The 27,679-nt window shown below is 47.9% G+C and overlaps 1 protein-coding gene across 1 annotated transcript; it reads right to left on the bottom strand.

Annotated features, from left to right (window-relative positions):
- Positions 1-9,165: 9,165 nt before the first annotated feature.
- LOC118381320 (transmembrane protein 53-A-like) lies at positions 9,166-14,440 on the bottom strand. Its single transcript, XM_052517123.1, is given in 4 exon segments — positions 9,166-9,709; positions 9,922-10,089; positions 10,092-10,582; positions 14,418-14,440. Coding segments are annotated over 4 exon segments (1,044 nt in total). The 3' UTR covers positions 9,166-9,347.
- Between the last annotated feature and the right edge of the window lie 13,239 nt (positions 14,441-27,679).

Below are 27,679 nucleotides of genomic sequence, written 5' to 3'. Positions count from 1 at the left end.
ACTGCACCGGGCTGATGACATGCACCTCAGGGCGAGTGAGGGGAGGAGGCACAGGACATACTGGACTGTGGAGGCGCACTGGAGGTCTGGAGAGTAGCGCTGGCACAACTACCGTCCTGGCTGGATGTTTATTTTCGCCCTGCAAATGCGGGGTGCTGGCACAGGACGCACTGGGCTGTGCAGATGCACCGGAGACACAGTACGCAGAGCCGGCGCAGGATATCCTGGTCCAAGGAGGCGTACTGGTGACCAGGAGCGCTGAACCGGCACCATCCGTCCTGGCTGGATGCCCATTCTAGCCCAGCCGATGCGGGGAGCTGGAATAGAGCGCACAGGGCTATGAATGCACACTGGAGACACCGTGCGCATTACTGCGTAACACGGTGCCTGACCAGTCACACGCTCCCCACGGTAAGCACGGGAGTTGGCTCAGGTCTAACCTCTGACTCCGCTAATGCCTCTCGGGCTTCCGTGCTAGCCGTGACCCCTCGTATCGTCACCATTCCTCTGTAGCTACCTCCGCCTGCTTCCATAGAAGGCGATCCTTTCTGGCCTTGATTTCGTCCCACGTCCAGGATCCTTTACCGTCCAAAATCTCATTCCATGTTCATGATGTCTGCTCCTCTTGAACACGCTGCTTGGTCTTTTTGTGGTGGGATCTTCTGTCACGTTTGTTATAAGAATGTACGCATACCACGCTGCGCCTTGGTCCGATCCTTATAACGAACGTGACACACACTCAGGAAACAAAAACAAACACACAAAACAAACATTATTTGGTTAGGAAAATCTTCCTTTCTTATAATTTAAAAGGAGTCATTTCTTCTCCGTCAAAATATTTTTTCATTACTCTATGTCATTTTTCCTTTTATACCCACATGGTAGTTCCTCCTATGCAAATTTCCATGTAGGTTTAAAATGTATAGCTGGTTTCCCAATCATAACCAACTGTTTTACCACTCCACTGATTTATTATTATTAGAATATTTATTTTTACCTGCAGGAAAATGTATATTATTTCTAAATTAGGATCTCATCCTGAAATGTAATCTCATGCATTTACATCTTATGATCGTAGACCATGTAATGTCATGAAATACCCCCAATTCTCTGTTCCAAACAGAGTCTCAGTCCCCAGACCTATTGTGCACAACCTGTTCCCAGATAAGGATTTTCTGAAAACTCCCAGAGCTTTCCCCCAATTGTAGGTTGTGTTTAAGAATATCAGTCTCACACTTAACTCTCTATTTCTTTGGGATGGCATATCCATCCAATGAAGCCCCCTGCTGGGTACGAGGCGTGTCCCTTTACTGTGTTAACCTTGGTCTCCCGGGAATGATCAGCAAGTGGAGTTAGCCATCCCATCCTCGCTGCCAAATTGTTGTGGAAATTCTAACAAAAAGGAAGAGAGACTGTAGATTCTTCAAACAACAACTTTATTATAAGATTTACTAAAATGGAGCAGTTAATTAACAATCACTCAATGGTGCAGAGTTAAGGGCCCAATGAATAGAGTTGCATTTCAGCTTTTATAGAAAAGTACAACCTCCTTATCTATTGTGCAGCTAGCAGATGTGTGGAAACAATGGATGGGTACATAGTTACACAACTAGTGATTATCGTTTCTTTGCACTATCTGCTGACACTGGGTATAGTCTGAATGATTAGATCATGATACTGCTAATCATGCTATTCTCTCTTCTCCTCAGTTTCCACACAATTGGGATCCTGTAGATACTGAGTAACAGGATGTGTCACATACTGTGGTTTCATCCATTCTTATGACCAGTGGCGGATTTGGGCATTGCCAACATGGGCAGCCAGGGGCGGCATGGGGCTCCCGCACAAAAATAATAATAATTAAAATAGAAAACAAAAATAAAGATCAGAATGGTGACATTTACGCAATCTGTTTTTTTATCGATCATTTGCATGTCACGTCAATGATATCATGTCACCGTGTGGGACTGTGGGTCAATTAACCTTGTCGGACTGTACCCCCTGATTCTAGTTTGTGAGCTAGACAGGCTACTGCCTGGGAAGGTCTCCCACTTAGAAGTACGAGTTGGGGAGGAGGCAGGTGCAGGTTGACCTCAGGTCTCCCCACTGGAAGCCCAAGGTAGGGGGAGCGGGGGAATCTATCAAATAGCACACCTCTAACAGTACAGTACCAATGCAATTAGTAATGCAATTAGTTGTGCAATTTAGTTTGTGTGTGTCACGCCCTGACCATAGAGAGCCTTTTTATTCTCTATTTTGGTTAGGTCGGTGTGTGACTAGGGTGGTGATCTAGTGTGTGTATTTCTATGTTGGCCTGGTATGGTTCCCAATCAGAGGCAGCTGATTGGGGATCATATTTAGGCAGCCATTTTCCTACTGTGTTTGTGGGATCTTGTTTTTGTGTTGTTACCTGTGAGCACTCCAGAACGTCATGTTTCATTTACTCTTTATTGTGGAACCCATATCACGCTGCGCTTTGGTCCGAGTATGCTTCCAACAACGATCGTGACAGTGTGTTTCTTGTTTGAAGTGCAATAGTGTAATAATCAGGTTCTCTTTTTATAATTGTGTTATTCTATTTGTGTATTTGTGTGATACTGTATAGCAATAGGGTAATAGTGTAATAATTTCATTCCTTTTTATTTGTATTTGTATACTACAATTTGTTTGTTGTCTTTGTTACTTCTTTTTGATATTTATGAGTCTTATTTTTGTATAAATATTTATATAGTTTTAAATGTTATGGTTATTCATTTGTGTTGTTCCAAATGTCTGAATAAAAATTACAGTTAGTGCAGAATGGTGCTGTTTTTGGTTCGCCCAGGGAACCATACAAGCTAGAACCGCCACTGCTTATGACTAGAACAGACACGGACAGTCTGTATCGGTAGAGAAACAAAGAATAGCCAGTTCTATAAGTTTAATATAGAATAGACAGAGCCTAGTTAGTAATTTTCCACCACAGCACACACTGGTTGAATCAAAGTTGTTTCCAAGTCATCTCAATTAAATTACGTTAAACCTACGTGTAATAGATGTTGAATTGACGTCTGTGCACACTGGATATTATTAAATTTGAGAGACATTTGATGAGTTCTGTCCGGGCACACAGAACTAAAGATTTGGGTCTTTATGTTAACATTAGAGGCCTTGGCAGCATGGCAGATATGGACTAAATTGAGGGTTGCACGAGTTAGATAGACTGACAACTGAATCTCTAACCGATTTATTGCAGTTGTCATGAAGTTGGTCTGGGGTTAGGTTTATGACAGTCATAAAAACCTCTTCCCCCTTTTTCCTCTCTCTACCCTACTGATGTTACAGTAGGTGATGTTGCAAAACCCTTGGTTAACATAGAGATTCTGTGAACATCAGAAGGTGGGGGAAATGAACTATATTCTGGTATCTGAATAATTGAACATATGCAGTGGTACTAATGAATATGATGTCAGTTCGGTTGTCAGTAACCTAATCGTTGATCGCTGGTTTTAATCACCCAGCTGACTAGGTGAAACATGTGTATGTGCACTTGAGCGAGGCACTTACACGTAATTGCTCCTGTTAAGTCACTCTGCATAAGAGCATCTGCTAAATCTAGTTGCCACAAAGTCATAGTTATGGCTAAAACCCACCTGTTTCAACAATTTATATTCTTAAAAACTAATTCTAAACCTAACCTTATGCCTAACTTCAAATTAAGACCCCAAAAATATTTGTGGTTTTCATGTAATTTTATGATATAGTCCATTTTGACTTTGTGGCTGTGGTAACTTTTGACAACCGAAATAGGACCAGAGACGGAAGAAGAGGTGAGACACCCCACTAGCTGTTTTTTTCTGGTTCATAAACGTCACAGAGACGATGCGTGCTCATCGATGGGGCAGATGTCCGTGTGTTATGATTCTGGAAGGTCATATAGCTAGCAACAATAACAAGAAGCTGCCATGTGAGGAACCGTAGGCTCATTGTACATATTGTTATCGATACCATGTCTTGTTTTGAGGTGTTTTGACTCTTGTCTATGCGAATAATGGCTAAAATTCACTAGCTAGCTAACCAAAACTGTAACAATGTATTTGAGGGACAACAAGTACTCATGTGGTGGATGAAACAGAATGAGTTGGGTAACATAAGTCATTAAGATTTCTTATCTGCATAATATTCTTATGTGATGTACTTTTTATTAGAATATATTACTAATGACTCTGGTGTTGGCAGTTGCATTTCTTCCCTCAGCTGGGGCTCAGTCACTTAGGGCCCAGAGAGGGGAGAGGTCAGGCTTGTCTTTTACATGTCTCTGGTGCTAAGCAGAATATAAGAAAGGGAAGAGGACAGGATGGAACATGGTTTTCATATGTGAATGTTTCTTTACCTATTCTTAAATCATGTGAAGGGATGGTGTGATTAATGGGCAGTGGCGGGAGGTGTATGGCAGTGTCTGGAACCATTGTATGTCCTCTCTGGTGTTGCACTTATCCTGTGATAGTGTATGACCTAGAGGCTCACTCCCCTCAGTGAGCTTGTCCGGGAGAGGGGTCAAGAAGGGGTTTCACTTGAGATGGGAGTATCTAGAGATGACAATTGAGTTATGCCATTGGATGAGGTAATGGTTATGTGCTATGAAGTACCAGGAACAAGATTAGAACCTCGTCTTAGGGACCAAACTGAATGATAATTTATAGCGAATGTTATCTGGCTAAATTATAAAGTCCCTTTGTGAAGTGTTCCTAAGATCTGTGGTTCATCATGTAGGTTGAGAGCGGTGTATCTTGGCCATAAAATATCTTTATATTTTTCTGTTGTGACTTCCAATGGTTCATTAGCGATGGCGCATCTTTGAAAGTCAAATGCTATTGCAAAGCTCTTACTATTAGTAAAGATGAAGTTTAAGTATAATTCAGACTGGAGTGTGAAGTTTGTAACTCTCCTCATTTGGTAAAGCGGAAATAAACCACCACACTCATTGTGCACATTTATTTATTAAATGTGGAAGGGATCCTTTGATTCTAAGCCAACCCAGCCTGTTTTGCTACATCAGTTTTGTTGCTAAACAACCCATCTGTCTATGAAAGTCAATTAACTAATGTTAAGTAGACAACAACCAGCTCCTATTGCATTGATGTCTGTGCAAGACACACCCGGTTAAGTAGACTGTTACTGACTTGTTTGCCTCCAATGGTAAACGGCCTGAGTAAACTCTTCATTTATCCACCATGTTTGATAGGACTAGGGTAATTCGTCAAAGGCAGCACACACATGTGAGGTCAAGGAACTTTGATTACAGATGTAAATACACTTCTTAACTGAACTTTGATTACAGATGTAAATACACTTCTTAACTGAACTTTGATTACAGATGTAAATACACTTCTTAACTGAACTTTGATTACAGATGTAAATACACTTCTTAACTGAACTTTGATTACAGATGTAAATACACTATTCTTAACTGAACTTTGATTACAGATGTAAATACACTATTCTTAACTGAACTTTGATTACAGATGTAAATACACTATTCTTAACTGAACTTTGGATTAGACACTAGATTGGTTTAGGTGTATTTGATACTGTAGGAACTGTAAAGTTATAATTACATTTCCTAATACTTTTCTAATTTCTTAACCTGTCTGTTTGCTTTCATTTTGGCAGAGGAACTGGGCATATCAGCATAAACCACAGACCCCTCCTGTACTCCCTGTTTACCCATGACTGAGTGGTCATGCACATCTCCAACTCAATCATCAAAACAACACAACGGTGGTAGGCCTGATTACCAACGAGACGCCCTAGAGGGAGGTGAGGGCCCTGGCGGAGTGGTGCCAGGAAAATACCCTCTCCCTCAAAGTCAACAAACTGAAGGGGCTGATCGTGAACTTCAGGAGACAGCAGAGAGAGCAGGCCCCATCTAGTGTTCATGCATCGAACACGCATAAGACAACATCTGTGCAGAATCCTTTTGGCCTGATGCTCATAGAGTTGATAAGCATGAAGATGTCCATAGGTCTCATACCCTCCATCATAGGGGCTGGTGGTGGTCCTCTGAAGAGGTCTCATACCCTCCATCATAGGGGCTGGTGGTGGTCCTCTGAAGAGGTCTCATACCCTCCATCATAGGGGCTGGTGGTGGTCCTCTGAAGAGGTCTCATACCCTCCATCGTAGGGGCTAGTGGTGGTCCTCTGAAGAGGTCTCATCCCCTCCATCGTAGGGGCTAGTGGTGGTCCTCTGAAGAGGTCTCATCCCCTCCATCGTAGGGGCTGGTGGTGGTCCTCTGAAGAGGTCTCATCCCCTCCATCGTAAGGGCTGGTGGTGGTCCTCTGAAGAGGTCTCATACCCTCCATTGTAGGGGCTGGTGGTGGTCCTCTGAAGAGGTCTCATCCCCTCCATCGTAAGGGCTAGTGGTGGTCCTCTGAAGAGGTCTCATACCCTCCATCGTAGGGGCTGGTGGTGATCCTCTGAAGAGGTCTCATACCCTCCATCGTAGGGGCTGGTGGTGGTCCTCTGAAGAGGTCTCATACCCTCCATCGTAGGGGCTGGTGGTGATCCTCTGAAGAGGTCTCATACCCTCCATCGTAGGGGCTGGTGGTGGTCCTCTGAAGAGGTCTCATCCCCTCCATCGTAGGGGCTGGTGGTGGTCCTCTGAAGAGGTCTCATACCCTCCATCGTAGGGGCTGGTGGTGATCCTCTGAAGAGGTCTCATCCCCTCCATCGTAGGGGCTGGTGGTGGTCCTCTGAAGAGGTCTCATCCCCTCCATCGTAGGGGCTGGTGGTGCTCTGAAGAGGTCTCATACCCTCCATCGTAGGGGCTGGTGGTGGTCCTCTGAAGAGGTCTCATACCCTCCATCGTAGGGGCTGGTGGTGGTCCTCTGAAGAGGTCTCATACCCTCCATCGTAGGGGCTGGTGGTGGTCCTCTGAAGAGGTCTCATACCCTCCATCGTAGGGGCTGGTGGTGGTCCTCTGAAGAGGTCTCATACCCTCCATCATAGGGGCTGGTGGTGGTCCTCTGAAGAGGTCTCATACCCTCCATCGTAAGGGCTAGTGGTGGTCCTCTGAAGAGGTCTCATACCCTCCATCGTAGGGGCTGGTGGTGGTCCTCTGAAGAGGTCTCATACCCTCCATCGTAGGGGCTGGTGGTGGTCCTCTGAAGAGGTCTCATACCCTCCATCATAGGGGCTGGTGGTGGTCCTCTGAAGAGGTCTCATACCCTCCATCGTAAGGGCTAGTGGTGGTCCTCTGAAGAGGTCTCATACCCTCCATCGTAGGGGCTGGTGGTGGTCCTCTGAAGAGGTCTCATACCCTCCATCGTAGGGGCTGGTGGTGGTCCTCTGAAGAGGTCTCATACCCTCCATCATAGGGGCTGGTGGTGGTCCTCTGAAGAGGTCTCATCACCCTTCCTGTGGTCCACACAGAACATGAAACATGACATAATACACAACATAGACAAGAACAGTACTACATACATTTAAAAACAGCACACATAGCCTACATATCAATACATTCAAAATATATGGGTAAAATAGGGAGGAATAAGTTGATCATTAGCTAAAATGTTTGTTGTCTGGGATGAGATTCGAACTCTCAACATTTGGGTTGCTAGACGTTTATGTTATACGCCCACCCATCCAGCTACCCTACTTTCATGTTTGCCGTAAGTAAACATCTGTCTTATGCAATCATACTAAACATGACATGGCATACTAAATGGAGTGTCTTGGATTTCCCTACAGAATAATCAAACTGCTCTAAGACCAGTTGTAACAACAGTGTTCATGCGTCTAACAGTCTACCAATTTTATTCTGATACTATTTGACCCATTAGTTTATTTTCTATCCTTATTCAGTCTTCTTTCTGCACACTTACTGTGTGTAACGTATGAACAATGCACAAAATACTCTTCCTGTAGCCTGAAGTCTAGGACAGGATTTACCAAACACCCAAGGCACAACGACCTTAACATAGTAAAGGGGAACCCCTGACTAAACAGAGCTTACGTAAATACTGTGGGCCACACCCTTAATCAACAATGAGCCACAACTGGGACTGACAATCCAACAAGGCTACATTCACAATATCAACAGTTCTACCCTGTTACACGTGCATGTGTGTGTGTGTGTGTGTGTGTGTGTGCCTGTATTTATGCATGGTTCAAAGTCTCTTTGTGCATGTGCCCGAGGTTAAGCACAGGTTGTTCCTCGATGTCAAACCCATGTGTGTGCAGTCAACATCACATGGCAGTTCACAGCATGTACCCTTGGCCGTGATACGTCCTCACATACTTAACCTTGCTTCCTCATAAAGAACACTCAGTTTTGTGAGACCAAAACAGACTTTAAAAAGTTGAATACAAAGTAGATGAAATATGCAACAGGTGCCAGAAATGCCTGATATGAAAACCCCCACAGATTGTTTGGTACTCACTGCTCATTGAATTGACAGGCATGAACTCTCTCTTTTTTTTCCCCCGACTCTCTCATATTATCTCTTCCTTATCTCCTGTGTTTCTTTTCTATTTCTTTCCTTTCGTCATACCCTCACACTCCTTTCTGTATTCTTCCTCTTCAGTTCTTCCTCATCTTCAAAATGTTTCCTCTCCCTCTCTGTACTCCCTCCCTGTCACCCGCTATTGAGAATGAATATTTACTCATGTAAAAACAATTACAATCAATATTTACAATGAATACTAAATAAATCTATTGCGAATCAACATATAGTGAAGTTGCGTCTGTCATGTGTTTCACCATAAACACAGTGACCTTGCTGTTAACTGGTCCGATGGACTGTGTCATGGACAATATTGTGTAAGCTCACATACAGATATAGTAACTTAATTTGATCACTCTTGTTGCTGAGAATTTTTCAGGAAATGAAGATGAGCTTCGTGATTTACATACATTCACAGAAAACCCACACTAACACAATTATATTAACAGTAATGCACTTTTCATGTTGCCAACTTTTAATAGCCTGACCACTGACCAAGAAACATTATGGACTAAACATTCATTATTTTGCTACGACAATGCAGGTCAAATTAAGATCCCATATCTGTACAAATAGATAATAATGCGTAGCACAGTCAAAACACATGCTAGGAGTTAGGATTGGATATGTTGTTATTATAGCAACAGGGAAGTAAAACTAGTGTGTTGAGGGTTTGATTCCTCGTGACCCACATGCTGAGTATGTGTCAAACAAGTTTCTATGGATAAACGTTTACATGCTACATGACTACACTGTTATACTATGTTATAATATTGTTATAACATCTGTTCTAACATTTGTTTTGGAGTTTGCCGGATTTACTGAATTATCAAACCCCTCAATGTGATTATCACATGAACCATTTACATCTTAGCCCTGAGAGGGGCGATGTTGAGCGAGTGAAAAAATGTCTCCAGTGTTGAGAGGTACTCCTTCGGGTGACAGCGCAGATGAGCAGCGTGCACAGACTCCTTCCACTTCCTGGTTTCCACAGCAACGCCCCGCTTCTTCCAGAAGTCGAGGACCGCCTCCATGACGATGGGGTCACACAACGCGTCGTTCTCGCAGAAGAAGAAGAGCGCCGGGGCGGTGACGGGGCTGTTGTAGAAGACCTGGATTGACTTGTCGTAGTAGTACACCGTCTGGGACTTGAAGAGCCAGAAGTAGAGCAGAGCAGTGTATCGCACCAGGGGCTCAATATGAGGGAACAGGGTCAGACCCAGGCCTGAGGCACACACAGACACACACAGACACACACAGGTTATTTTATTTACCAGTCAAGGTTAATTACATTTCAAATGATTTTCTCTGCCACACATCCACACACAAACTAACCCATACACACACCCACACACCGTCTCAGTAGTAGATCCCTCTCCTCTCTCAGAGTAATAATCCAAACTGACAATCCTACCTCCTTTCCTTCCCCTCTCTCACCTTTAGCCATATGCTCCAGCGATCCGACCACCATGCTGTCATAGACATGTCCTACGACCCGTTGGGCCAGGCCTGGGTACTTGTGTGGCTCCCTGACCATCTGGCTGAGCAGCTGGGTGAAGGTGTACCCGCCGATGGAGAAGGCGTGGACCAGAAGGGGCGACCTTTGAAACGCGGGTCTCCCAGGACCTCCAGGACCTCAGCCCCATACTCCAGCCCCCAGCGAGGCCACAGGAAGTGCCACACAGTGCTCTCCACTGATAGGATGTCCAGGCCGCGTTCCAGGTAGAGGTCCCGGTGCTTCGCCATGGCCCCCGGTCGGGCGCCCAGCCACGGGAAAAGCAGGAGGAGGGGACGGGGGAGGAGGTGGGCGAGGATGGAGAGAGGGTTGGTACATCCAAAGCGGAAGGGGTGACAACTGAGGAAACGTCGTGGTGAGAGGGCAAGTCTGGGAGCAAGGGGGTGGAGAGGGAGTACGAAGGTGAGGGAAAAGGAGCGTCTCGATGGGAGGAGGTGGGGAGATGGTGGGAGGAGAGGGGGCAGGGGTACCGCCCCTGGTGTCCGGCTGGTGTAGTAGTAGGTGATGCTTCTGGTGACCCTCTGGGCTATGAACCGCCCCTCTCCCACTATCACAGACATGTCTGGCCCAGAGTGGGAGTTACTGCGGAAAGGAAAAGGGGAAAGAATTAGAGCAGGATTGGAAGTTAAGTTACAGAGGGAGAAAACTGCCTGAGTGTCAGTCTGTGCCCTCATGCCAACTCTTTGTCATGTTTGGCTTGACGATGACAGGTCTTGGCAAGACCATAAACAGATCTGGGACCAGGCCAGGAAATATGAGCAAAAACAAAAAAATCTGAAATTCACTTGAGGCATAACCAATATACCTCAACTGAAATGAATGTAGACCCTACGTACACAGTCATGTGCACACAGACATACATGCAAGGTTGTGGGATTCAGCTTATGGGGATCAGGCTTGACTCATTTGGTTAGGTGTAGACAGTAGTCTACAGATACAGACTCAGTTGGCTGTGCAGCTGCTTTCCCCTTTTCTTGTAATAATTGCTCAACCAGTCTGTGATTGCGGTTGTGGGGAACCTTTTTTTTTTGGGGGTGACCCTTTTCTTTTAAGCCCACGCCTCCCAAAAGGTCTGTAGGCACAGCCCTGCCTTGGACCGCATTAGACATTTAAAAAAGCAAAGAAATTATATGAATTAGACATTTAAAAAGCAAAGAAATTATATGAATTTTTGTGAACTTTGGACAGTTCACACAAACTTTTAATCTTAGGACAGTTCAACAACACAACCAAGGGTGCAGCCTGTCCATGTGGGGATATGTCTTACAGCAGTCTTAAATAAAGGTTTAATAAAAGCACAGATACAGAGCATGTCTCCACAAACAATAGCGGGACAGAGAAGCCCAATTCAGACACTTCTTTTCCTCCTCCAAAGGGTTTTGAGAAGGAGACAAGGAGAGAGGACGCGAGACTAGATCATCACCACCGGTGTCTGTAATTATCTCAGGCTCTCTGTGGCTTCAGTTACACAGTTAGCCCCCCTTATGTGCTAAATATTAGAATTGGGCTGCCTGTGTAAACACAGCCTGTGTGGCCTTATCTTTTCCACTATTGTTTGTGGAGACATTATCATTGGAACATCAACTGACCGAAAGCGCAGTTACAATTAAAGATTCTAATCCAAATGGATTCCAGTCGTTGTCTGGTTGGTGTTCGCTTGAGAGATCAACGCTGAGCTCTTTCAGATGTTCCACTACAATAGTCAAGTTACCCTCACCCTGGGGGTATGAATGTACAGCAATGGTATCCTATCATTTGGCACACTGTGCAGTAGATGTGATGCTCCTACTACAGAGAACTTCCATTCCAGTGAGGTGGCCTCCTGTATACAGGGCTATTCTTTCAAGCGTTGTAACTACTTTGCCAAAACCCTCACTGAAAGTTGACAATAGTGTCTGAAAGGACAACACTATCTCTGCTAGAACCTGCAACTAACACCCTTATGCAAACATTCTGGGCTGGTGACATGCACCTCAGGGCGAGTGCAAGGAAGAGTTACAGGACGTACTGGACTGCACCGGGCTGATGACATGCACCTCAGGGCGAGTGAGGGGAGGAGGCACAGGACATACTGGACTGTGGAGGCGCACTGGAGGTCTGGAGAGTAGCGCTGGCACAACTACCGTCCTGGCTGGATGTTTATTTTCGCCCTGCAAATGCGGGGTGCTGGCACAGGACGCACTGGGCTGTGCAGATGCACCGGAGACACAGTACGCAGAGCCGGCGCAGGATATCCTGGTCCAAGGAGGCGTACTGGTGACCAGGAGCGCTGAACCGGCACCATCCGTCCTGGCTGGATGCCCATTCTAGCCCAGCCGATGCGAGCTGGAATAGAGCGCACAGGGCTATGAATGCACACTGGAGACACCGTGCGCATTACTGCGTAACACGGTGCCTGACCAGTCACACGCTCCCCACGGTAAGCACGGGGAGTTGGCTCAGGTCTAAACTCTGACTCCGCTAATGCCTCTCGGGCTTCCGTGCTAGCCGTGACCCCTCGTATCGTCACCATTCCTCTGTAGCTACCTCCGCCTGCTTCCATAGAAGGCGATCCTTTCTGGCCTTGATTTCGTCCCACGTCCAGGATCCTTTACCGTCCAAAATCTCATTCCATGTTCATGATGTCTGCTCCTCTTGAACACGCTGCTTGGTCTTTTTGTGGTGGGATCTTCTGTCACGTTTGTTATAAGAATGTACGCATACCACGCTGCGCCTTGGTCCGATCCTTATAACGAACGTGACACACACTCAGGAAACAGAAACAAACACACAAAACAAACATTATTTGGTTAGGAAAATCTTCCTTTCTTTTAATTTAAAAGGAGTCATTTCTTCTCCGTCAAAATATTTTTTCATTACTCTATGTCATTTTTCCTTTTATACCCACATGGTAGTTCCTCCTATGCAAATTTCCATGTAGGTTTAAAATGTATAGCTGGTTTCCCAATCATAACCAACTGTTTTACCACTCCACTGATTTATTATTATTAGAATATTTATTTTTACCTGCAGGAAAATGTATATTATTTCTAAATTAGGATCTCATCCTGAAATGTAATCTCATGCATTTACATCTTATGATCGTAGACCATGTAATGTCATGAAATACCCCCAATTCTCTGTTCCAAACAGAGTCTCAGTCCCCAGACCTATTGTGCACAACCTGTTCCCAGATAAGGATTTTCTGAAAACTCCCAGAGCTTTCCCCCAATTGTAGGTTGTGTTTAAGAATATCAGTCTCACACTTAACTCTCTATTTCTTTGGGATGGCATATCCATCCAATGAAGCCCCCTGCTGGGTACGAGGCGTGTCCCTTTACTGTGTTAACCTTGGTCTCCCGGGAATGATCAGCAAGTGGAGTTAGCCATCCCATCCTCGTTGCCAAATTGTTGTGGAAATTCTAACAAAAAGGAAGAGAGACTGTAGATTCTTCAAACAACAACTTTATTATAAGATTTACTAAAATGGAGCAGTTAATTAACAATCACTCAATGGTGCAGAGTTAAGGGCCCAATGAATAGAGTTGCATTTCAGCTTTTATAGAAAAGTACAACCTCCTTATCTATTGTGCAGCTAGCAGATGTGTGGAAACAATGGATGGGTACATAGTTACACAACTAGTGATTATCGTTTCTTTGCACTATCTGCTGACACTGGGTATAGTCTGAATGATTAGATCATGATACTGCTAATCATGCTATTCTCTCTTCTCCTCAGTTTCCACACAATTGGGATCCTATAGATACTGAGTAACAGGATGTGTCACATACTGTGGTTTCATCCATTCTTATGACCAGTGGCGGATTTGGGCATTGCCAACATGGGCAGCCAGGGGCGGCATGGGGCTCCCGCACAAAAATAATAATAATTAAAATAGAAAACAAAAATAAAGATCAGAATGGTGACATTTACGCAATCTGTTTTTTTATCGATCATTTGCATGTCACGTCAATGATATCATGTCACCGTGTGGGACTGTGGGTCAATTAACCTTGTCGGACTGTACCCCTGATTCTAGTTTGTGAGCTAGACAGGCTACTGCCTGGGAAGGTCTCCCACTTAGAAGTACGAGTTGGGGAGGAGGCAGGTGCAGGTTGACCTCAGGTCTCCCCCACTGGAAGCCCAAGGTAGGGGGAGCGGGGAATCTATCAAATAGCACACCTCTAACAGTACAGTACCAATGCAATTAGTAATGCAATTAGTTGTGCAATTTAGTTTGTGTGTGTCACGCCCTGACCATAGAGAGCCTTTTTATTCTCTATTTTGATTAGGTCGGTGTGTGACTAGGGTGGTGATCTAGTGTGTGTATTTCTATGTTGGCCTGGTATGGTTCCCAATCAGAGGCAGCTGATTGGGGATCATATTTAGCAGCCATTTTCCTACTGTGTTTGTGGGATCTTGTTTTTGTGTTGTTACCTGTGAGCACTCCAGAACGTCATGTTTCATTTACTCTTTATTGTGGAACCCATATCACGCTGCGCTTTGGTCCGAGTATGCTTCCAACAACGATCGTGACAGTGTGTTTCTTGTTTGAAGTGCAATAGTGTAATAATCAGGTTCTCTTTTTTATAATTGTGTTATTCTATTTGTGTATTTGTGTGATACTGTATAGCAATAGGGTAATAGTGTAATAATTTGATTCCTTTTTTATTTGTATTTGTATACTACAATTTGTTTGTTGTCTTTGTTACTTCTTTTTGATATTTATGAGTCTTATTTTTGTATAAATATTTATATAGTTTTAAATGTTATGGTTATTCATTTGTGTTGTTCCAAATGTCTGAATAAAAATTACAGTTAGTGCAGAATGGTGCTGTTTTTTTGGTTCGCCCAGGGAACCATACAAGCTAGAACCGCCACTGCTTATGACTAGAACAGACACGGACAGTCTGTATCGGTAGAGAAACAAAGAATAGCCAGTTCTATAAGTTTAATATAGAATAGACAGAGCCTAGTTAGTAATTTTCCACCACAGCACACACTGGTTGAATCAAAGTTGTTTCCAAGTCATCTCAATTAAATTACGTTAAACCTACGTGTAATAGATGTTGAATTGACGTCTGTGCACACTGGATATTATTAAATTTGAGAGACATTTGATGAGTTCTGTCCGGGCACACAGAACTAAAGATTTGGGTCTTTATGTTAACATTAGAGGCCTTGGCAGCATGGCAGATATGGACTAAATTGAGGGTTGCACGAGTTAGATAGACTGACAACTGAATCTCTAACCGATTTATTGCAGTTGTCATGAAGTTGGTCTGGGGTTAGGTTTATGACAGTCATAAATACCTCTTCCCCCCTTTTTCCTCTCTCTACCCTACTGATGTTACAGTAGGTGATGTTGCAAAACCCTTGGTTAACATAGAGATTCTGTGAACATCAGAAGGTGGGGGAAATGAACTATATTCTGGTATCTGAATAATTGAACATATGCAGTGGTACTAATGAATATGATGTCAGTTCGGTTGTCAGTAACCTAATCGTTGATCGCTGGTTTGAATCACCCAGCCGACTAGGTGAAACATGTGTATGTGCACTTGAGCGAGGCACTTACACGTAATTGCTCCTGTTAAGTCACTCTGCATAAGAGCATCTGCTAAATCTAGTTGCCACAAAGTCATAGTTATGGCTAAAACCCACCTGTTTCAACAATTTATATTCTTAAAAACTAATTCTAAACCTAACCTTATGCCTAACTTCAAATTAAGACCCCAAAAATATTTGTGGTTTTCATGTAATTTTATGATATAGTCCATTTTGACTTTGTGGCTGTGGTAACTTTTGACAACCGAAATAGGACCAGAGATGGAAGAAGAGGTGAGACACCCCACTAGCTGTTTTTTTCTGGTTCATAAACGTCACAGAGACGATGCGTGCTCATCGATGGGGCAGATGTCCGTGTGTTATGATTCTGGAAGGTCATATAGCTAGCAACAATAACAAGAAGCTGCCATGTGAGGAACCGTAGGATCATTGTACATATTGTTATCGATACCATGTCTTGTTTTGAGGTGTTTTGACTCTTGTCTATGCGAATAATGGCTAAAATTCACTAGCTAGCTAACCAAAACTGTAACAATGTATTTGAGGGACAACAAGTACTCATGTGGTGGATGAAACAGAATGAGTTGGGTAACATAAGTCATTAAGATTTCTTATCTGCATAATATTCTTATGTGATGTACTTTTTATTAGAATATATTACTAATGACTCTGGTGTTGGCAGTTGCATTTCTTCCCTCAGCTGGGGCTCAGTCACTTAGGGCCCAGAGAGGAGAGGTCAGGCTTGTCTTTTACATGTCTCTGGTGCTAAGCAGAATATAAGAAAGGGAAGAGGACAGGATGGAACATGGTTTTCATATGTGAATGTTTCTTTACCTATTCTTAAATCATGTGAAGGGATGGTGTGATTAATGGGCAGTGGCGGGAGGTGTATGGCAGTGTCTGGAACCATTGTATGTCCTCTCTGGTGTTGCACTTATCCTGTGATAGTGTATGACCTAGAGGCTCACTCCCCTCAGTGAGCTTGTCCGGGAGAGGGGTCAAGAAGGGGTTTCACTTGAGATGGGAGTATCTAGAGATGACAATTGAGTTATGCCATTGGATGAGGTAATGGTTATGTGCTATGAAGTACCAGGAACAAGATTAGAACCTCGTCTTAGGGACCAAACTGAATGATAATTTATAGCGAATGTTATCTGGCTAAATTATAAAGTCCCTTTGTGAACTGTTCCTAAGATCTGTGGTTCACCATGTAGGTTGAGAGCGGTGTATCTTGGCTATAAAATATCTTTATACTTTTCTGTTGTGACTTCCAATGGTTCATTAGCGATGGCGCATCTTTGAAAGTCAAATGCTATTGCAAAGCTCTTACTATTAGTAAAGATGAAGTTTAAGTATAATTCAGACTGGAGTGTGAAGTTTGTAACTCTCCTCATTTGGTAAGCGGAAATAAACCACCACACTCATTGTGCACATTTATTTATTAAATGTGGAAGGGATCCTTTGATTCTAAGCCAACCCAGCCTGTTTTGCTACATCAGTTTTGTTGCTAAACAACCCATCTGTCTATGAAAGTCAATTAACTAATGTTAAGTAGACAACAACCAGCTCCTATTGCATTGATGTCTGTGCAAGACACACCCGGTTAAGTAGACTGTTACTGACTTGTTTGCCTCAATGGTAAACGGCCTGAGTAAACTCTTCATTTATCCACCATGTTTGATAGGACTAGGGTAATTCGTCAAAGGCAGCACACACATGTGAGGTCAAGGAACTTTGATTACAGATGTAAATACACTTCTTAACTGAACTTTGATTACAGATGTAAATACACTTCTTAACTGAACTTTGATTACAGATGTAAATACACTTCTTAACTGAACTTTGATTACAGATGTAAATACACTTCTTAACTGAACTTTGGATTAGACACTAGATTGGTTTAGGTGTATTTGATACTGTAGGAACTGTAAAGTTATAATTACATTTCCTAATACTTTTCTAATTTCTTAACCTGTCTGTTTGCTTTCATTTTGGCAGAGGAACTGGGCATATCAGCATAAACCACAGACCCCTCCTGTACTCCCTGTTTACCCATGACTGAGTGGTCATGCACATCTCCAACTCAATCATCAAAACAACACAACGGTGGTAGGCCTGATTACCAACGAGACGCCCTAGAGGGAGGTGAGGGCCCTGGCGGAGTGGTGCCAGGAAAATACCCTCTCCCTCAAAGTCAACAAACTGAAGGGGCTGATCGTGAACTTCAGGAGAGCAGAGAGAGCAGGCCCCATCTAGTGTTCATGCATCGAACACGCATAAGACAACATCTGTGCAGAATCCTTTTGGCCTGATGCTCATAGAGTTGATAAGCATGAAGATGTCCACAGGTCTCATCCTCCATCGTAGGGGCTGGTGGTGGTCCTCTGAAGAGGCCTCATCCCCTCCATCGTAGGGGCTGGTGGTGGTCCTCTGAAGAGGTCTCATACCCTCCATCATAGGGGCTGGTGGTGGTCCTCTGAAGAGGTCTCATTTCCATCGTAGGGGCTAGTGGTGGTCCTCTGAAGAGGTCTCATACCCTCCATCGTAGGGGCTGGTGGTGGTCCTCTGAAGAGGTCTCATACCCTCCATTGTAGGGGCTGGTGGTGGTCCTCTGAAGAGGTCTCATCCCCTCCATCGTAGGGGCTGGTGGTGGTCCTCTGAAGAGGTCTCATACCCTCCATCGTAGGGGCTAGTGGTGGTCCTCTGAAGAGGTCTCATACCCTCCATCGTAGGGGCTGGTGGTAGTCCTCTGAAGAGGTCTCATACCCTCCATCGTAGGGGCTGGTGGTGGTCCTCTGAAGAGGTCTCATACCCTCCATCGTAGGGGCTAGTGGTGGTCCTCTGAAGAGGTCTCATACCCTCCATTGTAGAGGCTGGTGGTGATCCTCTGAAGAGGTCTCATACCCTCCATCGTAGGGGCTAGTGGTGGTCCTCTGAAGAGGTCTCATCCCCTCCATTGTAGGGGCTGGTGGTGGTCCTCTGAAGAGGTCTCATACCCTCCATCGTAGGGGCTGGTGGTGGTCCTCTGAAGAGGTCTCATACCCTCCATCGTAGGGGCTGGTGGTGGTCCTCTGAAGAGGTCTCATACCTCCATCGTAGGGGCTAGTGGTGGTCCTCTGAAGAGGTCTCATACCCTCCATCGTAGGGGCTGGTGGTGGTCCTCTGAAGAGGTCTCATACCCTCCATCGTAGGGGCTGGTGGTGGTCCTCTGAAGAGGTCTCATCCCCTCCATCGTAGGGGCTGGTGGTGGTCCTCTGAAGAGGTCTCATACCCTCCATCGTAGGGGCTAGTGGTGGTCCTCTGAAGAGGTCTCATACCCTCCATCGTAGGGGCTGGTGGTGGTCCTCTGAAGAGGTCTCATACCCTCCATCGTAGGGGCTAGTGGTGGTCCTCTGAAGAGGTCTCATACCCTCCATCGTAGGGGCTGGTGGTGGTCCTCTGAAGAGGTCTCATACCCTCCATCGTAGGGGCTAGTGGTGGTCCTCTGAAGAGGTCTCATACCCTCCATCGTAGGGGCTGGTGGTGGTCCTCTGAAGAGGTCTCATACCCTCCATCGTAGGGACTGGTGGTGGTCCTCTGAAGAGGTCTCATACCCTCCATCGTAGGGACTGGTGGTGGTCCTCTGAAGAGGTCTCATACCCTCCATCGTAGGGGCTAGTGGTGGTCCTCTGAAGAGGTCTCATACCCTCCATCGTAGGGGCTAGTGGTGGTCCTCTGAAGAGGTCTCATACCCTCCATCGTAGGGGCTGGTGGTGGTCCTCTGAAGAGGTCTCATACCCTCCATCGTAGGGGCTGGTGGTGGTCCTCTGAAGAGGTCTCATACCCTCCATCGTAGGGGCTGGTGGTGGTCCTCTGAAGAGGTCTCATACCCTCCATCGTAGGGGCTGGTGGTGGTCCTCTGAAGAGGTCTCATACCCTCCATCGTAGGGGCTAGTGGTGGTCCTCTGAAGAGGTCTCATACCCTCCATCGTAGGGGCTAGTGGTGGTCCTCTGAAGAGGTCTCATACCCTCCATCGTAGGGGCTAGTGGTGGTCCTCTGAAGAGGTCTCATACCCTCCATCGTAGGGGCTGGTGGTGGTCCTCTGAAGAGGTCTCATACCCTCCATCGTAGGGGCTGGTGGTGGTCCTCTGAAGAGGTCTCATACCCTCCATCGTAGGGGCTGGTGGTGGTCCTCTGAAGAGGTCTCATACCCTCCATCGTAGGGGCTGGTGGTGGTCCTCTGAAGAGGTCTCATACCCTCCATCGTAGGGGCTGGTGGTGGTCCTCTGAAGAGGTCTCATACCCTCCATCGTAGGGGCTGGTGGTGGTCCTCTGAAGAGGTCTCATCCCCTCCATCGTAGGGGCTGGTGGTAGTCCTCTGAAGAGGTCTCATACCCTCCATCGTAGGGGCTGGTGGTGGTCCTCTGAAGAGGTCTCATACCCTCCATCGTAGGGGCTGGTGGTGGTCCTCTGAAGAGGTCTCATACCCTCCATCGTAGGGGCTGGTGGTGGTCCTCTGAAGAGGTCTCATCCCTCCATCGTAGGGGCTGGTGGTGGTCCTCTGAAGAGGTCTCATACCCTCCATCGTAGGGGCTAGTGGTGGTCCTCTGAAGAGGTCTCATACCCTCCATCGTAGGGGCTGGTGGTGGTCCTCTGAAGAGGTCTCATACCCTCCATCGTAGGGGCTAGTGGTGGTCCTCTGAAGAGGTCTCATACCCTCCATCGTAGGGGCTGGTGGTGGTCCTCTGAAGAGGTCTCATACCCTCCATCGTAGGGGCTAGTGGTGGTCCTCTGAAGAGGTCTCATACCCTCCATCGTAGGGGCTGGTGGTGGTCCTCTGAAGAGGTCTCATACCCTCCATCGTAGGGACTGGTGGTGGTCCTCTGAAGAGGTCTCATACCCTCCATCGTAGGGACTGGTGGTGGTCCTCTGAAGAGGTCTCATACCCTCCATCGTAGGGGCTAGTGGTGGTCCTCTGAAGAGGTCTCATACCCTCCATCGTAGGGGCTGGTGGTGGTCCTCTGAAGAGGTCTCATACCCTCCATCGTAGGGGCTGGTGGTGGTCCTCTGAAGAGGTCTCATACCCTCCATCGTAGGGGCTAGTGGTGGTCCTCTGAAGAGGTCTCATACCCTCCATTGTAGGGGCTGGTGGTGGTCCTCTGAAGAGGTCTCATACCCTCCATCGTAGGGGCTGGTGGTGGTCCTCTGAAGAGGTCTCATACCCTCCATCGTAGGGGCTAGTGGTGGTCCTCTGAAGAGGTCTCATACCTCCATCGTAGGGGCTAGTGGTGGTCCTCTGAAGAGGTCTCATACCCTCCATCGTAGGGGCTGGTGGTGGTCCTCTGAAGAGGTCTCATACCCTCCATCGTAGGGGCTGGTGGTGGTCCTCTGAAGAGGTCTCATACCCTCCATCGTAGGGGCTGGTGGTGGTCCTCTGAAGAGGTCTCATACCCTCCATCGTAGGGGCTGGTGGTGGTCCTCTGAAGAGGTCTCATACCCTCCATCGTAGGGGCTGGTGGTGGTCCTCTGAAGAGGTCTCATACCTCCATTGTAGGGGCTGGTGGTGGTCCTCTGAAGAGGTCTCATACCCTCCATCGTAGGGGCTGGTGGTGGTCCTCTGAAGAGGTCTCATCCCCTCCATCGTAGGGGCTGGTGGTAGTCCTCTGAAGAGGTCTCATACCCTCCATCGTAGGGGATGGTGGTGGTCCTCTGAAGAGGTCTCATACCCTCCATTGTAGGGGCTGGTGGTGGTCCTCTGAAGAGGTCTCATACCTCCATCGTAGGGGCTGGTGGTGATCCTCTGAAGAGGTCTCATACCTCCATCGTAGGGGCTGGTGGTGGTCCTCTGAAGAGGTCTCATCCCCTCCATCGTAGGGGCTGGTGGTGGTCCTCTGAAGAGGTCTCATACCCTCCATCGTAGGGGCTGGTGGTGGTCCTCTAAAGAGGTCTCATCCCCTCCATCGTAGGGGCTGGTGGTGGTCCTCTGAAGAGGTCTCATACCCTCCATCGTAGGGGCTGGTGGTGGTCCTCTGAAGAGGTCTCATACCCTCCATCATAGGGGCTGGTGGTGGTCCTCTGAAGAGGTCTCATACCCTCCATCATAGGGGCTGGTGGTGGTCCTCTGAAGAGGTCTCATACCCTCCATCGTAGGGGCTGGTGGTGGTCCTCTGAAGAGGTCTCATACCCTCCATCATAGGGGCTGGTGGTGGTCCTCTGAAGAGGTCTCATACCCTCCATCGTAGGGGCTGGTGGTGGTCCTCTGAAGAGGTCTCATACCTCCATCGTAGGGGCTGGTGGTGGTCCTCTGAAGAGGTCTCATCCCCTCCATCGTAGGGGCTGGTGGTGGTCCTCTGAAGAGGTCTCATACCCTCCATCGTAGGGGCTGGTGGTGGTCCTCTGAAGAGGTCTCATACCCTCCATCGTAGGGGCTGGTGGTGGTCCTCTGAAGAGGTCTCATACCCTCCATCATAGGGGCTGGTGGTGATCCTCTGAAGAGGTCTCATACCCTCCATTGTAGGGGCTGGTGGTGGTCCTCTGAAGAGGTCTCATCCCCTCCATCGTAGGGGCTGGTGGTGGTCCTCTGAAGAGGTCTCATCCCCTCCATCGTAGGGGCTGGTGGTGGTCCTCTGAAGAGGTCTCATACCCTCCATCGTAGGGGCTGGTGGTGGTCCTCTGAAGAGGTCTCATACCCTCCATCGTAGGGACTGGTGGTGGTCCTCTGAAGAGGTCTCATACCCTCCATTGTAGGGGCTGGTGGTGGTCCTCTGAAGAAGTCTCATCCCCTCCATCGTAGGGGCTGGTGGTGGTCCTCTGAAGAGGTCTCATCCCCTCCATCGTAGGGGCTGGTGGTGGTCCTCTGAAGAGGTCTCATACCCTCCATCGTAGGGGCTGGTGGTGGTCCTCTGAAGAGGTCTCATACCCTCCATCGTAGGGGCTGGTGGTGGTCCTCTGAAGAGGTCTCATACCCTCCATCGTAGGGGCTAGTGGTGGTCCTCTGAAGAGGTCTCATACCCTCCATCGTAGGGGCTGGTGGTGGTCCTCTGAAGAGGTCTCATACCCTCCATCGTAGGGGCTAGTGGTGGTCCTCTGAAGAGGTCTCATACCCTCCATCGTAGGGGCTGGTGGTGGTCCTCTGAAGAGGTCTCATACCCTCCATCGTAGGGGCTAGTGGTGGTCCTCTGAAGAGGTCTCATACCCTCCATTGTAGGGGCTGGTGGTGGTCCTCTGAAGAGGTCTCATCCCCTCCATCGTAGGGGCTGGTGGTGGTCCTCTGAAGAGGTCTCATACCCTCCATCGTAGGGGCTGGTGGTGGTCCTCTGAAGAGGTCTCATACCCTCCATCGTAGGGGCTGGTGGTGGTCCTCTGAAGAGGTCTCATACCCTCCATCGTAGGGGCTGGTGGTGGTCCTCTGAAGAGGTCTCATCCCCTCCATCGTAGGGGCTGGTGGTAGTCCTCTGAAGAGGTCTCATACCCTCCATCGTAGGGGCTGGTGGTGGTCCTCTGAAGAGGTCTCATACCCTCCATTGTAGGGGCTGGTGGTGGTCCTCTGAAGAGGTCTCATACCCTCCATCGTAGGGGCTGGTGGTGGTCCTCTGAAGAGGTCTCATCCCCTCCATCGTAGGGGCTGGTGGTGGTCCTCTGAAGAGGTCTCATACCCTCCATCGTAGGGGCTAGTGGTGGTCCTCTGAAGAGGTCTCATACCCTCCATCGTAGGGGCTGGTGGTGGTCCTCTGAAGAGGTCTCATACCCTCCATCGTAGGGGCTAGTGGTGGTCCTCTGAAGAGGTCTCATACCCTCCATCGTAGGGGCTGGTGGTGGTCCTCTGAAGAGGTCTCATACCCTCCATCGTAGGGGCTAGTGGTGGTCCTCTGAAGAGGTCTCATACCCTCCATCGTAGGGGCTGGTGGTGGTCCTCTGAAGAGGTCTCATACCCTCCATCGTAGGGACTGGTGGTGGTCCTCTGAAGAGGTCTCATACCCTCCATCGTAGGGACTGGTGGTGGTCCTCTGAAGAGGTCTCATACCCTCCATCGTAGGGGCTAGTGGTGGTCCTCTGAAGAGGTCTCATACCCTCCATCGTAGGGGCTGGTGGTGGTCCTCTGAAGAGGTCTCATACCCTCCATCGTAGGGGCTGGTGGTGGTCCTCTGAAGAGGTCTCATACCCTCCATCGTAGGGGCTAGTGGTGGTCCTCTGAAGAGGTCTCATACCCTCCATTGTAGGGGCTGGTGGTGGTCCTCTGAAGAGGTCTCATACCCTCCATCGTAGGGGCTGGTGGTGGTCCTCTGAAGAGGTCTCATACCCTCCATCGTAGGGGCTAGTGGTGGTCCTCTGAAGAGGTCTCATACCCTCCATCGTAGGGGCTAGTGGTGGTCCTCTGAAGAGGTCTCATACCTCCATCGTAGGGGCTGGTGGTGGTCCTCTGAAGAGGTCTCATACCCTCCATCGTAGGGGCTGGTGGTGGTCCTCTGAAGAGGTCTCATACCTCCATCGTAGGGGCTGGTGGTGGTCCTCTGAAGAGGTCTCATACCCTCCATCGTAGGGGCTGGTGGTGGTCCTCTGAAGAGGTCTCATACCCTCCATTGTAGGGGCTGGTGGTGGTCCTCTGAAGAGGTCTCATACCCTCCATCGTAGGGGCTGGTGGTGGTCCTCTGAAGAGGTCTCATCCCCTCCATCGTAGGGGCTGGTGGTAGTCCTCTGAAGAGGTCTCATACCCTCCATCGTAGGGGATGGTGGTGGTCCTCTGAAGAGGTCTCATACCCTCCATTGTAGGGGCTGGTGGTGGTCCTCTGAAGAGGTCTCATACCCTCCATCGTAGGGGCTGGTGGTGATCCTCTGAAGAGGTCTCATACCCTCCATTGTAGGGGCTGGTGGTGGTCCTCTGAAGAGGTCTCATCCCCTCCATCGTAGGGGCTGGTGGTGGTCCTCTGAAGAGGTCTCATACCCTCCATTGTAGGGGCTGGTGGTGGTCCTCTAAAGAGGTCTCATCCCCTCCATCGTAGGGGCTGGTGGTGGTCCTCTGAAGAGGTCTCATACCCTCCATCGTAGGGGCTGGTGGTGGTCCTCTGAAGAGGTCTCATACCCTCCATCATAGGGGCTGGTGGTGGTCCTCTGAAGAGGTCTCATACCCTCCATCATAGGGGCTGGTGGTGGTCCTCTGAAGAGGTCTCATACCCTCCATCGTAGGGGCTGGTGGTGGTCCTCTGAAGAGGTCTCATACCCTCCATCATAGGGGCTGGTGGTGGTCCTCTGAAGAGGTCTCATACCCTCCATCGTAGGGGCTGGTGGTGGTCCTCTGAAGAGGTCTCATCCCCTCCATCGTAGGGGCTAGTGGTGGTCCTCTGAAGAGGTCTCATCCCCTCCATCGTAGGGGCTGGTGGTGGTCCTCTGAAGAGGTCTCATACCCTCCATCGTAGGGGCTGGTGGTGGTCCTCTGAAGAGGTCTCATACCCTCCATTGTAGGGGCTGGTGGTGGTCCTCTGAAGAGGTCTCATACCCTCCATCATAGGGGCTGGTGGTGATCCTCTGAAGAGGTCTCATACCCTCCATCGTAGGGGCTGGTGGTGGTCCTCTGAAGAGGTCTCATCCCCTCCATCGTAGGGGCTGGTGGTGGTCCTCTGAAGAGGTCTCATCCCCTCCATCGTAGGGGCTGGTGGTGGTCCTCTGAAGAGGTCTCATACCCTCCATCGTAGGGGCTGGTGGTGGTCCTCTGAAGAGGTCTCATACCCTCCATCGTAGGGACTGGTGGTGGTCCTCTGAAGAGGTCTCATACCCTCCATTGTAGGGGCTGGTGGTGGTCCTCTGAAGAAGTCTCATCCCCTCCATCGTAGGGGCTGGTGGTGGTCCTCTGAAGAGGTCTCATCCCCTCCATCGTAGGGGCTGGTGGTGGTCCTCTGAAGAGGTCTCATACCCTCCATCGTAGGGGCTGGTGGTGGTCCTCTGAAGAGGTCTCATACCTCCATCGTAGGGGCTGGTGGTGGTCCTCTGAAGAGGTCTCATACCCTCCATCGTAGGGGCTGGTGGTGGTCCTCTGAAGAGGTCTCATCCCCTCCATCGTAGGGGCTAGTGGTGGTCCTCTGAAGAGGTCTCATACCCTCCATCGTAGGGGCTGGTGGTGGTCCTCTGAAGAGGTCTCATCCCCTCCATCGTAGGGGCTAGTGGTGGTCCTCTGAAGAGGTCTCATACCCTCCATCGTAGGGGCTGGTGGTGGTCCTCTGAAGAGGTCTCATACCCTCCATCGTAGGGGCTAGTGGTGGTCCTCTGAAGAGGTCTCATACCCTCCATCGTAGGGGCTGGTGGTGGTCCTCTGAAGAGGTCTCATACCCTCCATCGTAGGGGCTAGTGGTGGTCCTCTGAAGAGGTCTCATACCCTCCATTGTAGGGGCTGGTGGTGGTCCTCTGAAGAGGTCTCATACCTCCATCGTAGGGGCTGGTGGTGGTCCTCTGAAGAGGTCTCATACCCTCCATCGTAGGGGCTAGTGGTGGTCCTCTGAAGAGGTCTCATACCCTCCATTGTAGGGGCTAGTGGTGGTCCTCTGAAGAGGTCTCATCCCCTCCATCGTAGGGGCTAGTGGTGGTCCTCTGAAGAGGTCTCATACCCTCCATTGTAGGGGCTGGTGGTGGTCCTCTGAAGAGGTCTCATACCCTCCATTGTAGGGGCTAGTGGTGGTCCTCTGAAGAGGTCTCATCCCCTCCATCGTAGGGGCTGGTGGTGGTCCTCTGAAGAGGTCTCATACCCTCCATCGTAGGGGCTAGTGGTGGTCCTCTGAAGAGGTCTCATACCCTCCATCGTAGGGGCTAGTGGTGGTCCTCTGAAGAGGTCTCATCACCCTTCCTGTGGTCCACACAGAACATGAAACATGACATAATACACAACATAGACAAGAACAGTTCAAGGACTGAACTACATACATTTAAAAACAGCACACATAGCCTACATATCAATACATACAAAATATATCGGTAAAATAGGGAGGAATAAGTTGATCATTAGCTAAAATGTTTGTTGTCTGGGATGAGATTCGAACTCTCAACATTTGGGTTGCTCGACGTTTATGTTATACGCCCACCCATCCAGCTACCCTACTTTCATGTTTGCCGTAAGTAAACATCTGTCTTATGCAATCATACTAAACATGACATGGCATACTAAATGGAGTGTCTTGGATTTCCCTACAGAATAATCAAACTGCTCTAAGACCAGTTGTAACAACAGTGCGTCTAACAGTCTACCAATTTTATTCTGATACTATTTGACCCATTAGTTTATTTTCTATCCTTATTCAGTCTTCTTTCTGCACACTTACTGTGTGTAACGTATGAAAAATGCACAAAATACTCTTCCTGTAGCCTGAAGTCTAGGACAGGATTTACCAAACACCCAAGGCACAACGACCTTAACATAGTAAAGGGGAACCCCTGACTAAACAGAGCTTACGTAAATACTGTGGGCCACACCCTTAATCAACAATGAGCCACAACTGGGACTGACAATCCAACAAGGCTACATTCACAATATCAACAGTTCTACCCTGTTACACGTGCATGTGTGTGTGTGTGCCTGTATTTATGCATGGTTCAAAGTCTCTTTGTGCATGTGCCCGAGGTTAAGCACAGGTTGTTCCTCGATGTCAAACCCATGTGTGTGCAGTCAACATCACATGGCAGTTCACAGCATGTACCCTTGGCCGTGATACGTCCTCACATACTTAACCTTGCTTCCTCATAAAGAACACTCGGTTTTGTGAGACCAAAACAGACTTTAAAAAGTTGAATACAAAGTAGATGAAATATGCAACAGGTGCCAGAAATGCCTGATATGAAAACCCCCACAGATTGTTTGGTACTCACTGCTCATTGAATTGACAGGCATGAACTCTCTCTTTTTTTCCCCCGACTCTCTCATATTATCTCTTCCTTATCTCCTGTGTTTCTTTTCTATTTCTTTCCTTTCGTCATACCCTCACACTCCTTTCTGTATTCTTCCTCTTCAGTTCTTCCTCATCTTCAAAATGTTTCCTCTCCCTCTCTCTGTACTCCCTCCCTGTCACCCGCTATTGAGAATGAATATTTACTCATGTAAAAACAATTACAATCAATATTTACAATGAATACTAAATAAATCTATTGCGAATCAACATATAGTGAAGTTGCG

Source organism: Oncorhynchus keta, unplaced genomic scaffold, assembly GCF_023373465.1.
Source record: "Oncorhynchus keta strain PuntledgeMale-10-30-2019 unplaced genomic scaffold, Oket_V2 Un_scaffold_5839_pilon_pilon, whole genome shotgun sequence".
Classification (NCBI taxonomy): domain Eukaryota; kingdom Metazoa; phylum Chordata; class Actinopteri; order Salmoniformes; family Salmonidae; genus Oncorhynchus; species Oncorhynchus keta.
Note: the sequence above shows the minus strand (reverse complement) of the source record. Positions and strands in the feature narration are given on the sequence as shown.